At 40.1% G+C, this 17,431-nt stretch overlaps 1 protein-coding gene across 6 annotated transcripts in view; it reads right to left on the reverse strand.

Moving 5' to 3' along the window:
- LOC127569273 (BEN domain-containing protein 2-like) overlaps nucleotides 1-13,863 on the reverse strand; it is a 53,071-nt gene extending 39,208 nt beyond the window's left edge. For 3 of the 6 annotated variants that reach the window (XR_007956171.1, XM_052013753.1, XM_052013756.1), the window contains exons 1-2: nucleotides 10,094-13,863; nucleotides 445-600 (exon numbers count right to left, since the gene is read on the reverse strand). Coding sequence is in view for 5 of the 6 variants with exons in the window: in XM_052013753.1 (XP_051869713.1) it covers nucleotides 445-600; nucleotides 10,094-10,109 (172 nt within the window). In the remaining variant the exon portion in view is untranslated. Of the gene's footprint in view, nucleotides 1-444; nucleotides 601-999; nucleotides 1,177-10,093 lie in introns of those variants that run through there. The other 3 variants (XM_052013755.1, XM_052013754.1, XM_052013757.1) reach the window with 3 other exon arrangements.
- Between the last annotated feature and the right edge of the window lie 3,568 nt (nucleotides 13,864-17,431).

Genomic DNA, 17,431 nt, shown 5'->3' on the forward strand with positions numbered 1-17,431 from the left:
ACAATATGAACCGATTTCTAGGAACACAGTCCCCCGTAACATGGGGATCGTATGCATTTCCAGCATTTTCTGGTTGCATTAAATTTCAAAGGGTTCTAGATGTAGATAAGCTTAGGGAGGGAATTCCAAAACAAAGTTCACAAGCAGGTGAAACCAATGGTGGAGTCATGAAAAAAAAATCAAGGAATGCACAAATATTAACTAATACACCAAAGAGGATGGCAAGAAACCTATACATGTGAAGACAAGAATTGTTTTAAATTTCCAACAGAATGATTGGAACAATCTGACAGTTAGGTAATGGAAAGAGTTAGGATCCTGGTTAACTAGATAAATAGAATGAAGAATGTCAACATAAAACTGGTTCTTTATTTCTGGTAAGGATGGCAGGACAAAGAATTGGACATATGGGGCTCCGATTGTTATACCAACATCTATATTTACCATAAACAACAGCAGCAAGGTATCTTTTCTGATTGTTCGCTTGTGACTGATCTTCAGTAGTTGGGGATGAAGAACCATTCTGAACATCCACCATTTCGGCTCCATGAAATATCACAGCTTGCGCATCATCTTCTACTTTAACCCTAAGGTATGCTTCTGCAAGAAATGAAAAGCAAGAGTTCACATTATTACTAAAGTTTAAACAGTGGGCCTGAAAATTACTTTGGCCCTCATCTTTCGATGCTGATCTCCGAACGAGATTTCTGAAGCTTGCTAGATGAAGTTAGATCTAACCTGGCTCTGCAAAGCAGCTGGGCTTTCCACACACAAATCCAATTAGAGAAGAGGGCCAAAGGAAGCCCCACACACAAAACCGCTAACCAACTTTTAACAGAAGCAAGCTGCTGAAGCACTACTGTTTCTATTATTCAGGAATATTCAAGAATGTTGCAAAACAATTAAAAAATAAATCAAGCCATAACAAATTTACAAGAAAATATAAAAACAATTAAACATTCAAATAAATTCCATTCTAAAACATAAAAGTATACTTACACTGATCTTAATCCCTCACAACTATTCTTCTCCATTGAAATAGAGTAGATTGCCTAGCAAAAGTGCTGGGAGATTGTTACAACTTTACACAGTATTGCTGGACTCCATGAGTATTCTACAGAATTCCACAATGGATCGAATGGCAGAATGTGGTTATAGAACTGCTGGCAAACAGCTGCCAGAAAGTTGTGGATTTCTGTGCTCACACACAACCTCCTGTCATTTATGCGAGGAAATGCTGGCAGTTCCGTGGGGATCAGGTGGCCATTTCCTGCCAATTTGAACTTTGCATTGTGGTTTGTTTGTACATAACTGGCTTGCAAAACCCAACAGTAATTAAAAAATGGTTAGATTGTTACCACTCTATCTAAAATAAACATACACAAGAAATGTGTAGTTTAAAATGATGTTTTGTACAAACACGCTCCCATCCAATTTAGAATGATTACGTCCATTATAAACAGAAGATTCCTTTGATAGATCAGAAGTTGCTATCATAGACCAATTAAAGTGAAGCTTCTTTTGTTTATCAGTTATGTGGAAGATTGAATTGTACGGACTTGCAACCTGGATTCTCCAAACAGCCATTTTCTATTTAACGTGTATCCAATCTAAAACAAATCCAGATTTACATGTGTATAGGTAAAATATCATAGGTGCTGGAAACCTTAAATTACTCAGCAGATTAGGTAACGTCCATGGAGACAGAAAGAAGAGTTAATGCTTCAATGATCCTCAAGGGTCATTATCTTGAAACACTTACTCTGGTTTTCCTCCCAGCAGTGCTGCCTAACCTAATAATACAAGAACATAATTAGTAGGAGAGCACATTCTGGCCTTTCAAGCCTGTTTCACCATTCATCAAGATCATGGCAGATCTTCTAACTCAGCTCCATTTTCAGGCACCAACCTCATATCCCTCGATTTCCTTAGTATCCAGATAGCGAACACAACAACTAAGTCTGCACATCCCCCTTGGGTAAAGACTTTTAAAGATTCATCCTCCACTCTCCCCAGGAGATCCCTTATTTTGAGACCGTGACCCCTGGTTCTGGACTCCTCAGCCAGGGGAAACATTCACCCTGCATCCAGCCTGTTGAGCCCTGTTAGAATTTCAAATTGCAATTAAATCTCCTCTCATTCTTCTAAACTCTAGAAAATACATGCCAGAAAAACTCAATTGCCCCTCTTGCTGTGAATGTGCCACCCCAGAAACCAATCTGGTGAATCTTCATCACACTCCCTCTAATGGCAGGTATATCTTTTTTCAGGAAAGGAGACGAATATTTTCAGCATTTTCTGGATATACAGATGGGAGTTAGATGAAGTGTGGTGGGAGAAGCCTAGGACGCAGCATTAAAACACTGGTATGGGCCAAACATGCTGAATTGTCTGTTTATATGCAATTCCATGTAATGTATCGTTATTTCCAGTGTTCTCCTAGCAGTTGCCTCTTAGTTCAAAAGTTACTTCAATTCCTCATTTGGATGGAAGGAAAAAAAATACTCCCCTTGAGTACTCAAGAATTCTCTGTTTGAAAGCTGACAGGTCTTCCACATCACTAGGAAATGTGGTGGTGGGAGTTGGGGTGGGGAATGAAATGCAGGGATTTAAAATGAAGAAAATGCTGAGACCTTTATAAACACCAAATCCTGTCACACTTCACTAAAGCCCAGTTTTGTCATTCCCAATTTTAAAAAAAATCTTGGGTGTTATGCGTCTTCCAGTTTCAGAATTTAGAACTGTCAGGGACAGTAGCACGCTGTTTGCTTGTAAAGCAGACATTAGGGGGCTGTCATCATCCAAGTGATTAAGTTTCTTCATTCAGTTGACAGAGTGCTAACAGTAGAAACCTACAGCTCGAATGCTTTCAGCTTCCTGGGACGACAGTCATTGCATTGAACAAAAAAATACTGGAGACAGAGCAACAATTACTCCTTGTCCTCATATTCGATCTTTCTCCTTCTCTTATTCCTCAGCATTCCCTTGCTGTTTGTTTCTTCATTGCCTTGTACACTCCTTTTTATGGTTATTTTTAAACATCTTTTCATCTGGCCTCTGTGGGAATCAGGCAGGAGGCAACACTGATCCATTCTTGCCAGTTCTTGTTGCATTATGCTCTCTCCTATAGCTATTGTTATTTCTTTAAATATTCTTTGTCATGTTCTGTGCATTCTTGATCAGTGGAGATACAAGATTATCTAGAGTCAGAGTATGGAAATGGGCCCTTTGGCCCAACTTGTCCATGCTGACCAAGTTCTGTATCGGAGGTAGTCCCATTTTCCCACTAATATCCCTCTAAACCTTTCTATCCGTGTATCTGTCTAAATATCTTTTAAATGTTATAATTGTAGCCACCTCTACAGCTTCCTCAAGCAGCTTGTTCCATACACCCACCCCCCTCTGGCTGAACAAGTTGTCCCTCAGGTCCCTACTAAATTTTTCCCCTCTCACTTTAAACCTATGCCCTCCAGTTTTAGACTCCCTTACCCTAGGGAAAAGACTGACTATTCGCCTTATCTACACCCCTCATGATTTTATACACATCTCTAAGGTCACCCCTCAGCCTCCTTTGCTCCAAGGAAAAAAAGTCCCAGCCTATCCAGCCTCTCCTTACAACTCGAGACCTCCAGTCCCAGTAACATCCTTGTGGACCTTTTCTACACCCTTTCCAGCTTAATGAGCACAAGGCTGCGATTTGAATAGATTCCTTTTCGCCAACAACTGGAATTGCTTTGTACTTACAATTGTTAAGTTACCACGAGATGGTGCTAGAAGCCACACATTTCTTACACCCTTTTACTTATTTGACAGGGTGCTGTCAACTTACAATGCAACAGAGTTCCAGCAAGTCAAATATATTTCCATACACTGGAAGCCAGACAATCTGAACTGATACTCAACATATACTGCTGTTCTGTGAAGACAAAATTTCAACACTGGTTTCCAATTCACCATATGTCCATACCTACTCTACCATTGCCACCTCTCATTACCTTGCCTCCGTAGATCTGTAAGCATCACATCCTCCCATGAAGACTTTTACCTCTGCATTCATTCCAGGCTCTCCTCAAATCACTGTTCGTTCCCAGACACAAGAAGTACATTTCTCTCTTGATAGATTTTGATATTACTGCTCTGTCACCTTTGCAAAGAAATCCCTCAAAACTCATTCTGAACACAGAAGTTGGGGCAAGACCATGAGAGCCCTTCTCTCTCTCTCTCTCACACATGTTTAATTACTTTAATAAAAACATATTTGATGGTAAAGTAATTTAAGTTCACACACTATTCTTAAGTGAAGGATGGTAATGTTATCTGAAAACTGCACGAGTTACTCATTGGAATGCTATGATTTACATTGTGGTCTTTTCCTGGTTTACTACTGGCAATTTTTGCATTTATATTAAAGAAGTGACTTATTCACTTGGTGTTCAGCTACTCAATTATAATGTTGATTATTTAAGCATTAGATGTTTGATTGCCAATTTAAAGGATTTGCAATCATACAACAAATTATGGTGCCCTGCTGTCCAATGCTTTGGGGCAACAACTTTACACAACAGTACAGACGTGCTGTTGGAAAAGATTTAAATAAATAGTTAAGTCTTATGAAAAACCAACATGCTTGCTGGAACCAATTTAAAAAACAGCAATCCAAAAAAATGAAAAACTGTATAAGTGCTGGAAATGTGAAATAAAAACAGAAATTGCTGGGTGTACTCAGGTCAAACAGCGTCTTTGAAGAGAGAAACACTTCAGGTTGATAAAAGATCAACCTGAACCATTAATTCAGTCTCTCTCTCCACAGTTACTGCCTGACCTGCTGAGTATCTCCAGCATGTTCCAGTTTTATTTTTGAAAAAAAAATTCATTTAATTTTATACCACTCTCCAGTTTTTCATTTGTTAACTTTTTGATGTTTATGTGCAAATGCCACACATGCATTAAATGTCACCAAGGATTGATGGCAAACGCTGATAGTTTAGCTGTTGTCACAACCACAGTTGAGAGCCAAGTAAAGGTTTTGTGGTCCATCAAACTAATTCCACACAACTGTCAGTCCTTGCATTATATACACTCTCCACTCTGAGCAAAGCAATGCAAGTTCCTGAGAGGGGGGAGATCAGATTTGAAATACTCATGGCAATTTGTTTTGTGGCAGGCTTGAAAAGAAAATCTGGGCAAGGTCATCAGAGACTGCCATTGCTGACTGCAAACTTCAGATATTAATGCTTGTTCTGCATAATGTTTTGCATGCTATAGATACATTACAGATGCAAAAAACTGTTTAACTGTTGTGTGAGGCTGAAACTAAATTATGTGGACCACTGACACAGTACAAAGTCCATCATGCATTGTTTTCAAGAAAGGGCCTTGCCCTTTACATTATATCCATTGATCTAGAAGCAGACCCAATTCTTTCATGAACCCGATTATACGTTCTACTGCTATGCCACAAGATGTTCCACAATTCTACTTTATCACAATTCTGATTGGAAACTTGTGACCTGCCTTGATTTGGTATTTCCAATTCTCAAAATGTTAAACTTCTGACACATGAATCCTTTAAGCAGTTAATTGCTCAAAATTTACCTGCTCCTTTCACAAGCATTAATTCAAAAAGCAAAAAGCTGCTGGATGAGTTCAGCAGGTCAGGCAGCACCTGTGGAAGGAAATGGACAGTCGATGTTCAAAGTCAAGTTTATTGTCATTTCAGGTCAAGAGCCTTCATCTGTTCACTTCTTGCCCCACTTAATTTATCCCCTCATACCTCAACTCCATCTTGTCAGCCCTTGTCCAGTTCCTTCCCCCCTACATCCAGGTGCTCTCCACCATCTTAACAACATTCAATTCCCTGCACCCCCCCCCCACCTTTTTAAAGATCCACTGAATTTTTCCAAGTTTTTTTTTGTTCTAGATTCCAGCATCCGCAGTCTCTTCTGTCTCCATTAATTGAAATCCTTTCCTTTCCAAGACAGCAGCCTAGAGTCCTTAAATTTTTATTCCTAATTTTAAACTCTTGATAATCAGAATGCTGCTGGTTGCCTTGGCACTAGGACTTATCTTTTGTCAAATTATAAATTACTACTGTCTAGTGTTACCCTTTTTTCAACCTGGTCAGAAATTTCATTATGGTAACTATCTGTCAAACTCTAATGTTGAAGCCCAGTGCACAAGTTGCTTAAAAAAAAGAGGAAGATAGTATATATGTAAAATGAAGAAGGATAAAAGGTGCATGTGAAATGTCCAGTAGAGTGACTCACAAGGAGAAATAAATGCACTGGCCCCAATTTGTCAGGGCAAATCACTAGTTTCTATGGTGCAACATTCTATGTAACTAAAGTTTAATTTATAACCCTGAGTTTGATATTGCCCTAGTCAGTGTTCACAGAAGAGATTTCAAGGTTCAGCTGGAACTTTGCTAAGTTTGAATGAGGTGTCAGAAATGAAGGACCAGAATTGGTTGAACTCACTATATCAAGTTACTGCTGTTTGTGCAAAAGAAACTTGGGCTTTTAAAGTCAGCTCAATTACTTTCTCCCCTTTTTGCTGGAATTTTTAGGAGTGACTTCTGGGCATTGGTGAGGGATTTCATTATTATGCTTAAGCAACAGAGCAATGTACTGATAAGGTGAAGATGACATTTGCTCAATGTCATGAGTCATGTTTCATGTTTATTTTGCTATAAGTAAAGCAGAGAACATTATTCTGCCCTTTGTTTTACCTACAGCCTATCTCCTTTCCTGTTCGTCATGAAATAGAAGTGGAGGGGAATAACAGAAGCTAATTCAAAGCAATGTCCTTTTAACTCCAAGGAACCTTGTTGTTCCAAAAGAGCACGCATCTACCACACTGCATGGGATCATGAAAGCCATTCTGCCAAGTTAAATGCTTGTGTTGTTCAACTGCTACTTTTAAGCATCAACTTAAAAGGGATCAAAAAGAACATTTCAAAAAAAAACCCAGATTAATTTGACAAAATATTTCTTTTTTGGAGCATTGCTTATAACTTAAGAAAACAGTAGAAGAAACTTAGAAAAAGAATCTGTCCAACTTATAAAATGAAATTACTGAGAGCATCCCAAGTCTCCTATGTTAGGAGCATGCCTCCTGTTGCCAAATCTTCTCATAGTGTGAGAAAGCGCTTATTTAGCAGCATCTGAGAATCAAAGTCTCATTCAAATGCAACTGTTACAGTTGTTACACAATCTGGAAAGGCTACAGCTTAGTGCAACTCACTGGAAACTTTTTATTGAATGTAATACATTAAAATCTTACTTCACACTGCCAGTCTTCACTGCAATTAAAAGGTTTCTGAGATAAAGCCCTGTGATTGTAATTGTTTAATGCACGTGGCACAGTGTGGAAAGAGAAAAGGCATAGGCTTATCAAAATACTTCTCAACCCCTTTGGAGCACCGTGGGATCACCCGAATATGTTACTGGTCAGGTGATTAGACAATAAAGCACTGACAACGATCACATAATGAAACATGGCAGTCTATGCTAACAGTATAAAATAACTATTTAAAGGCCAATACTGTTCCTGAACTTAATTGACTAGAATTTCAGTTGCTCTTAAACAGCTGAGAGAACCAGTTTTGTGAGGGTACCATTTTTATTTAATCATTTTTTATGATGCAGGTGTCACTGCCAAGGCCAGCGTTTATTGTCCATCCTGAATACCCAGGAGTTGAGATGAGCTGTTGCAGTCCTTCTGGCCACAATAATCCCATGGTATCATTGGGTAGAAAGTTCCAGATTTAGACCCAACGTTGATGAAGGAATGGCAAACATTTCCAGGTCAGGCTTGGAAGGGAACCTAGAGCTGGTGGTGTTCCAGTATGTCTGCTTCTGTTATTCTTCATGATGGTAGAGGTTGCAGTGTGGGAGCTGCTTTTGCAGCAAGTGAGGTGAGTAATGACAGTGCATTTTGTAGTGTATACACTGCAGCCACTCTACACTGGTAGTGAAGTGAATTGTACTGGTTTATCCAGGTGTTGCTGGATTTATGCAAATGCACTCATTTTCACCATGTAAGCAAACAGGTTTGGCTGTATTTGTGTGGCGAGCAACTATGAGAATTTGGATAACGAACCCAAGGACTGCAATCTTGAATGAATTAAATGTAGGGCTTCCAAACCCATAAATTACGTCACTGCCAGAAGTCATTCCATATCACTCTGGTGCAGTGGCTGGGAGAGCAATTCAGCTGGGTATGGAGCTAGCCCAAAGATTTACTGATGCTAGACACAAATAGCTCTGTAGGTGAGGAAGAGGTGCAGAGGATCCTGTACACCAGAGGTGACAGGACAACATAAGACAAGCAGAACTGGAGATCAATGCTGCGAGTGAATCCAAATACCTGGGAACAATGCTGCAAAAATTTCCATGATCTTGCTTGTATCATCAAGTTCACTGCTCTGACCCAACTCAGTGGCAGTTGACAATTATAGAACATGGGATTAACTTGCACAGCTTTTTTTGACCAGAATGGACATAACAAAACCAATAACTTCTTCTTATATTGCAAATTTTCTGATTCTATAAAATGGAAATCCCAGAACTGGGCAAAACCACTCTGAATAGGGTGTGTCATCACAAAAAAAGTACCCCTGCATTATAGCATTGTTAAAGAATGTCAAAAACAACTGCACATGATATGGTTCCAATGGACAGTCTGCCCCGAAGAATTCAGAAGACAAATGCTATAGTTGTCGAGTAGTCCTTCTGGCTAACTAGTCATTACTAGTTATACCCTAGGACCTGATACAGTCACCAATACCAGATAATTAGTTGTCATTTAGGCCAGCAAGGCTCTTGGGCACTCTTGGAGCCATGTTTTTCCCAGGATTTACAAATAAGCTGACAACAACTTCCCTCACCACACCAATATCTGAAAGATACTTCAAAAGGGTTAAAGAGAAGAAACCACACCATGCCAAAGGAGATTTTGAGGGGGTTAGGAAAATGGGTCAAAATGAGCTTTAAGGAGATCATTTGCCATGAGGCAGTGAGAAGGGCATGAACACAGTGGTCAAAATTCAGGGGAATTAGAGTTTAGAGATAGTGAGAGTTGCAGAACATTATAGAATGGGGCAAATAAAGGAAAATAAGTGAAGAGAAATAAAAGAAAAAACTTTAATTCACATATCGGATTTCACGACCTCCAAGATGCCCCAATATGTATGGTATCAACAATCAGGCTTCCCTATGGAGCTAATTCTAAGTACTGACACCTATATTGCACGTCATGTTATGTCATATACGTTGTCGATGTGCTGATAATCGGTGCAGCCGCTGTTTTAATATTCATCCCGAAATTCCACGGAGAACACACAATTATTAAGAACCTACATTATGACAAATCATCCATATAACTAAGAAATATATACCATAGAACGTGGGGGGAAATAACCTAATTTAAAAAAATAAAAATTGTAGAGCCTTCAATGCAGAAACACGGAAAACAAGCATTTCCGCTGACGGTATTGCACCAACCCTCACGCTGAGACCGATGAAATGCTGATTGCGCAAACAGCTTTACCCAATCGTTGGAAAGTGATTTGCAACGCATCAACAGCGCGCAACGCAGCTGAAAATCTACTGAGCGGTGTAAAGGCACCGAATGCATTGCAGGCGACAATCTGGGTGTCGAACTATATATTTACACACCCATCACATCAGTATGTGGTGGACATTAAACGCATTAACAAGTCTTCCAAGAAACGGGCAACATCGACGGCCGCACGTCGCAGGCGCAGAGAGAGAAAAAAATATCCCGTTTGCCGCCGGACCCGTGACATCAGAATGACGGACGTGCCCCCCGACCAGTCGGGATCATCCTGACGCCACCAACGTGGGGAAGCGGCCCAATCGGGCGTGCGAATTGCAAGGGGCGAGGGCGGGTCCGAAGCCAGCGTTTGTTGGGGGAGGGGGGGGGGGAGTCGATCAGCAACGCCCTTTAACCGTTTCTGGGCTCCTGTCGCGTTGTAGCCGATAGGTCCATCGATCGGATGCGGAGGGAGCACCGGGCAATGGCGAGCCGCGCAGTCAGGCGGACGGGTGGGATACAGTGGCAAGGGCCTTACCGCTGCTGGCCGACATGACGGGCGGGCTGCGGGGTTTTCTCGCCGTCGTGCTCTTCGCGACCCTCTTCCAGGCGCCGCTCGAATGGCGCTTTAACGGAAGAGAGAGAGAGACTCAACTGGAAAAAGCCTTTGTACACTCCGTCCAATGACAGCGAGCCGACGCGGAGGCAACACTGCGCAGCTGTTAACGCACCGCCACAGTTTGACGGGCTGGGGGTGGGGAGCAACGCCCTGGTCTGTCCCAACGGCGTTTGTGAACTTTGCAAATGCTTCTGTTCATAGCTACGCCCATGGCAAGGGTTGCTGGCACGCCCATTGCTGAAACGCATCGTTTGCGCCTGTTTTTCTGGTTTGCGGGTTTTTAAAATGAATGAAATAGGCGTTGCCGAACGACATGCAGAAATACATGATACGTCCGGAAGTGAGTTCGCCCCTTTTTGTTTTGGCTGCTGCTAACACCCAATTAGTTGACCCGCAAAACTGAAAAGAGGATCCCGTTAAAATATTGTTACCGCTATACACAATGTGTTTAGAAACTTAACCTGCGTGGCTCTTGCATGAAGTTATCCCAATTACTGTGCTGAGGCACGGTTAAGTGAACAGACCTCAAAGGATCTCGCTGTACAGACCAGCGGCAAAAAAGGCTGACAGGACTTGTCTTTTGGGGAGGGCTGGTGAACTCTATAGTATGTCTTTCCCTTCGTGTGATCATTTGCTCAGATTGAATCCTGACAGATACAGGCTGACCACTGGCTGCGATCGCAGCATCTTACACAGCTGGATAACCCAAGTGCTGTTGTCATCGAGAGAATATGATGATGCTTGTGCATATATAATAAACATTGAAAAATGAATCTGGCTGGCAGATGCTTTGAGAAAAAACTGATGTCACACACGGAACCCTTTAATTTACGTCTGAGGCAACCTGTTGTGGGGTTTGTTCCTCGTTTTTTTGTGCGTGATAAATGCAGGTCATTTTAAGATTCAACAGGTGCTAATAATCGTGCAAATGGGTGGTGCACATTTGATGCCGGGAAAATGTCAGATTGTTATCGTGCGTCACGCCCTGAAGTGCCCGGTTCAATTTCTGATTTAATGCAGTTGCAGAGGCTCACCAGTACGATATGCCCTAAGTTAAATCACTAGTGTGTGTAAAAACAAAAGAAAGTTTGCAAATTGATCTCATACCTAGACTATAATTCTCTCCCCCTATACTGTCTTTTTTTAAAATGTATTGTTAACAACTTTAATCTGTATCCACCTTTACTAGAGGATACATTCCTCCTCGAATTCTTGTGATTCACCACATTTGAAGATCCGTGTCAGGGAACTTGGTACCATGCTGGCAGCAGCGAGGAATTTGACTAGTAATGCTTCTGTTCCTGAAGCAGAGTTGGAGCCGGAAACATTGTTTTTCAACTGATGCTAACGATCTCTTAAGGTTTTTAACAATTTAGGAAGCCATGCAACAATGTGTTAACACGCAAAAAAAAACCCGCACGTGAATTTTCTGGACTTAGTTCGGATCACAATGAGCTGTGTTACAACCCAGAATAATGGTGGCATATGATTCAACGCAAGGAGTAGGTATGTCTTACTTAACGTAAAAACATACAAGAATGACTGGGACTGCTGAATCTGCAAGATTTAAGATTAACCTAAAATTGCCTGACCGAAAATTCTTCCAAAAAAAACAGATGTTGAAAATATGCAACAGGACAGGTAGCATCTGTGAAAAAAGGAACGGCGATAATATTTCAGGTCTGAGACTATTCATCCTGAACCATTAACTCTCTCTCTTCATTGATGCTGCCTGACTAGCTGAGTGTCTCCTATATTTTCTGTTTTTATTTCAGATTTCCAGCGCCTGCAGTGTTTTGATTTTCAAAAATTGCTGTACCCACTCCTGCTTTTGATTAGTCGTGAATTGCAGGTTTATGACAATAATTTTGAGTGATTTGGCTACAAATGTAGTGCAAACTTGGCATGTCAGCCATGGGATGAGTGGGTCCAAATCTTCAGAAGCAGTTGCAAAATGTGTTATAACACATCAATGCCTGATTTTCCTCTCCAGCATCATGTGCAAGATGAGGCTGGTGGGTAAGGATGCAGGAGCAAGTGCTCCCCGCTCAATAATTCCAAAAAATCTATGTATAATGGCAAGGATGCACCCTCACCCCCACAAGAAGCCAGGAAGTTTAAATTCCTGTACACACGCCTAATCCTCCATCTCTCGACTACTTGTATTACAGTGTAAAATCAAGTAGTATGTATAGGTGGTAACTGATCTGCCCCAGCCTGTTTTAGTGTCACCCACTGTAGATGAAGCCTGAGGTGGGACAGAAGCAGAGCCCAAGGTGCATATATCTGTTACATTCTGACATTGAAATTTATTGACTGAAAGTAAAGTGGTAAATTAGTTTCAAGGAACTAGTGAGCTGGAAACTTAGGCAGTGGCTAGATACTACTGGGGACTTGCAAAGCAACTGAACTTCAATGACTAAACAAGCAAAAGTAACTTGTATGGATGGAGACATAAAATTATAGAGACAATAGTAGAAAAGTGAATAGGTAAATTTGTGCTGGATAGATTTCAGTGCAGATTGGCATCATAAATTACCCCAATTGTGTTGGTGACTGGTAGAATCTGGGGGCTATTGATGGGTTTGTGGGGCAAATAAAATGTAACAGGTGTAGAATTAATGTAAATGAGTGATTGATGCTCGGTGCAGATTGGATGGGCTGAAGGTCCTGTTTCTGTGCTGTATGAATCTATAACTCTGAATGTGGCATTGTGTATTTTGGATGAAGAGATCTGAGTTTTTTAAAAATAAAATGATGGAAAGCTGTAAAGAATCATAAGACATTTAATGGTATGTCCACACAGATTACAAAAATACAATGCTCAGTTACAATAAATGGGGTATGAAAGTGCAGTGGTAATTACTGATTAAGTTACTGTATTTGCAGCCAGTATTCTGGGTCTTTGATCCAGAGGCATAATCTCAAATGTCATATAGCAGCTGGGGAATTTAAATTCAAATAAATGAATAAATTTGGAATTGGGGAAAAAAAATCTAGCTTCAGTAATGGTAAGCACAAAACTCACCTGGTGCACTGATATCCTTCGGAGAATGAAATCTTTCGTCTTACTTGTATGTCCAGACCACTAATGTGTTTTGACTCTTAACTGCCTTGTCAGTCTGGGGGCAGTTAGAGATGGACAATAAAGAGATTTTATTCACAGGATTTCTATATTGCTGGACAAATAGGAATAATGAAATAGGCTAGTGGAAATGTAATCCTTATAACCAAAGTTGAAAGCAAAAGACTTCAAATGCTGGAACAGGAGTAAAATCAAAAAATGCTGGATATACCCAGCAGGTCAGGTAGCATCTGTTTAGGTCAATTTTCTTTTAAATTCTTTTCAGAGTCCTAAAAACCTCAATCTAATCATCTGTTATATTCCAGGGAAGGAAGTTCTACTTGACTTATCCTCTCATTATCTAACCCTGGTGAACTCATACTGCATTTGACCTTCATTTGAGGAAAAGTAATTGATTTGAAACATTAACTCTTTTTCTCTCCACATATGCTGCCAAACTGCTGTGTATCTTCCAGCATATTCTGCTTTTAATCTCTTTCATTAAAGGCCTCAAATATAAAGGGAAGTAAGTCCTTCTACAGCTGTACATGGTCTTGCTAATTCCACATATGGAGTACTGCGTTCAGTTCTTGGCGCCACTTCTTTGAAATGAGTACAACAAAACAAAAACCTTCTTTCATCAGGGTTAGGTTATAAGGATAGGTTAGATAAACTAGGCTTGGGTCACCTGGAATATATAAAGTGATTAGGTTGAGATTTAGAAGAGAATTGATAGGATAGATAGAAACACATTCCACTGGGGGTGGTGGGGGGTCTGACTCACAGAAACATGACCTTAAAGTTGGAATCAGCCTTTCAGGAGAGAAGGCTTTAAGGGGTGAAAGAAATGTCTAAGAACAGTGAATGTTAGCTTAATCAATAATTTTAAATCTGAAATTGATACAGGTATTGAGGGAAATAATCAAAGTAAATGTGTGGGCCAAGCACTCAGTTTAGCAGTGATCTCATTGAATGGTAGAACAGGGTTCAATGACTGAATGACCTATCTCGATCGTTATTGTCCGTTCAATAAAAGGAATAAGGCAAATCAGCTAAAATTGCTCAAAGTACCTACTAAAAATCCATTGTCTACTGTTTTCAGTGCCAGACCATTGAATGTAGTCTTTGAGTTTCTTCATGAATGTCTTCATTTAAAGCCTCAGTCTCTTTAAAAAGCCTAGGTTTGAACAATGTATTTTAAATGCTATTCCTACACACAGCTCAGTTCACTTTCTATTTTTCTCTTCCTCTCTCTTTCCAGCATGTTTCAGTAGGTCTTTGTGGAAGGAAACAAGAAAAAAAAACTGTGCTATTCTAATAGGTTGTCAGAAAGCACCAAAAAGTCTGTGGAATTTTTTAGGTCTAGACATTTATGATAAATAGCAGTGACTAATTTGCACCCAGCAAGGTTCCACAAACAGCAACAAAGTAAATGAGTAGATAATCTGTTGGTTATGTGATAAGTGTTGGACAGAACAGGAGAATTCACCTGTTCTTTGAATGATTCCATGAGACCTTTTAAATCCATCTGAGAGGCACAAGGCCTTCAGTCTTAAGTCTCATCTAAATGCAAGCCAAAGGCCATTTGTGATGCAAAAAGCTTTCTCAGTTTTTAGTAATGATGCCAATTCTCTTTTGCTATACTTCCTTCCAAAAAAATTCCCTCCAGGCATCTATAGAAAGAGAGAAAGTTATCATCCTCCTTTCTCCATTAAGGCATTGTGCAAACCTCAAGCCTCTAATCCAAAGCAAGCTTTGTAATTTCTCCAACAGATGTCTTAAAGCACAGCATCAGTTCTTCAGGTTTACTGCTGCATGTCAAAGTGCCCATGTGGTTTCTAGGCATTGCATTGCAAGTCCTGGATGGGAGTTTTAAATAATTCTTAAATGGATGAACCCGCAAAATCTTACAATAAAATTGAAAACCAATGTCTTCTGTGTTTTGTACTGCTTCAAAATGATTTCCACTGGAGATCTGATCCTCTAGAAAGTCTGTGTTATATTTTATCAGATTTGGCTTTCATTCTGCAGTACAATATATAAGTGGTACATGTTGCCAGCCCCAGAATCACTTTAGCTTGGCTATGGTCCTGAACATATGAAAGGTACTTAAAAGAATATTACCTGACACTTTGGGCACATCAGTAATGGGTTAACCATCTCTCTTTTACATAATGGAGGCCTGGTGTAAATCAGTGCCTGTAACCAGTTGTGTTACGATGCAATCACTTTTTTTATTAGGTAAGTTATGATACATTTGCAACATGGTCTTTAAATGTGTTACAGCAGTTATAGGTGCCTACCTGAATAATATTTATATTAATAGGAGCCAAACTGCTGCAATTTTTGGAAAGTTGATGACAGGTGATATTACAAACAACAGCTTGCAATGATGCATTTAAAAAATAGTTGATATGTGAATGCATTGGTTCTGGTTCCAAAATGCAGTGTTGTTCTTTAGTTTCAAGAAAGATCATACTAATACTGGTGAATTCTGAGGCAAATATTGATTCCTCAATCAATATCCTCACGTGCAGCTTGTAAGTATTGGAAAGGCTTTGTGGATTGTAGTCACAATGTCTGTAGTCACAATATTTATCTGGCTACCTGTTAATTCTCCAGTTAATGGTAATCCCCTGGATATTGATGGTGGGTTACTCAATGATATTAATACAGATGATTGTCAATTGGAGATGATTAGACTTTCTCTTGTTGGATTTAGTCACTGCCTGGGGTTGGCATAGTGCAAACTTTGATTATGCTAAATGTTCTCTAAGTCTTGTTGGATGTGAACATGGATTACTCCGTTATCTCACAGGTTGCAAATAGAATTGGATATTAAATAATCGTCATGAACATTCACATTTCTGATCTTATGATAAAGGTCTTTGATGAAACATCTGAAAGCTACCCTGAGGAACTTTTGCAGCGATGTCCTAGGGTTGAGATAGTGTGTCTCTTTGAACCTCAACCATCTTGTGCATGGTTTGACTCCAGCCATTTGAGAGTTTATCCCCTGATTCCCATGAGCTTCTATTCTACCAGGGATCCCTGCTGCCACACTTGGTCAAATGCTATCTTGGTGTCAAGGGGAATCTTTCTTAAATGCGGTATTCAGCTCTTTGGCCAATGTTTGCACCAAGACTGTATTAGCTCTGGCAGTACGTATGGAATATATTAAGAGCATATTATTGGTAAGTGCAGTCTGAGAGCACTGACAATGGCACTTTCCATCACTTGCTGATGGAGGGTGGACTGACGTATTTATAACTGGCCAGATTGGATTTGTTCTGCTTATTGTGGACAGAATAAACATCGGCGATTTTTCAAATTATCGAATAGATGCCAGTGTTGATACTGCCTGGCTAGAGAACTGCCACTAAGGGCACAATATCAGTGAGATTCATAGCCTTGGCTATCCACTATTTCCAGCCAATTTTTGATATCACACAGAGTGAATCAAATTTTCTGGAGACAAGATTCTGTTGATTTCAAGAGCAGGCTGAGCTTGATTATCCACTTGGCTCTCCTGGCTAGAGATAATTGTAAATGTTTTGGTCTGGTTATTGGAACTCACATGCTGAGGTCTTCCAATATTGAGGGCAGGGATGGCCACTGTCCTGCTCCTCCCACTAACCTTTTAATTGTCCACCATCCTTCACCATTGAATGTGATGCAACTGCAGAGTTTTGATCTGATTCACTGGTTGTGGAATTGCTTAGCTCTGAAACAGCACACAGCATTTGCTGTTTAGCATGTATGTAGTTGTGTGCCAAGTTGGAACTTCAATTGAAGATGCACCTGTTGGTGCTCCAAGCAAGTTTTTCTACACTCTGCATTAAAAAAGGGTTGTTTTCTGGTTTGATGATAACATTAAAATGAGGCATTTGGTAGGTCATGAGTTTTCAGATTATAGTGGAATATGCTTCTTTTGCACCAGACAGCCTATTGGTGTTTTTTGGAAATTTAAATTAAGTTGCTTGATCTGTTCCTGCACCCATCCCATTTAACAGAGTGGTAGTGCCATACACAAAAATGGAACCCTTAGTGTGAAAACACATTAACTTGGTGGTTTATCATTTGTATTTAAAAATTGTTCAGGTGAAGTCACTGAACTGAAATGTTCCCTGTTCTTGTCCTGGGTACATCAAATTTTATTTAATATATTGTTCACCTTCCTTTAGTGTGCTCTA

Source organism: Pristis pectinata, chromosome 4, assembly GCF_009764475.1.
Source record: "Pristis pectinata isolate sPriPec2 chromosome 4, sPriPec2.1.pri, whole genome shotgun sequence".
Lineage (NCBI taxonomy): Eukaryota > Metazoa > Chordata > Chondrichthyes > Rhinopristiformes > Pristidae > Pristis > Pristis pectinata.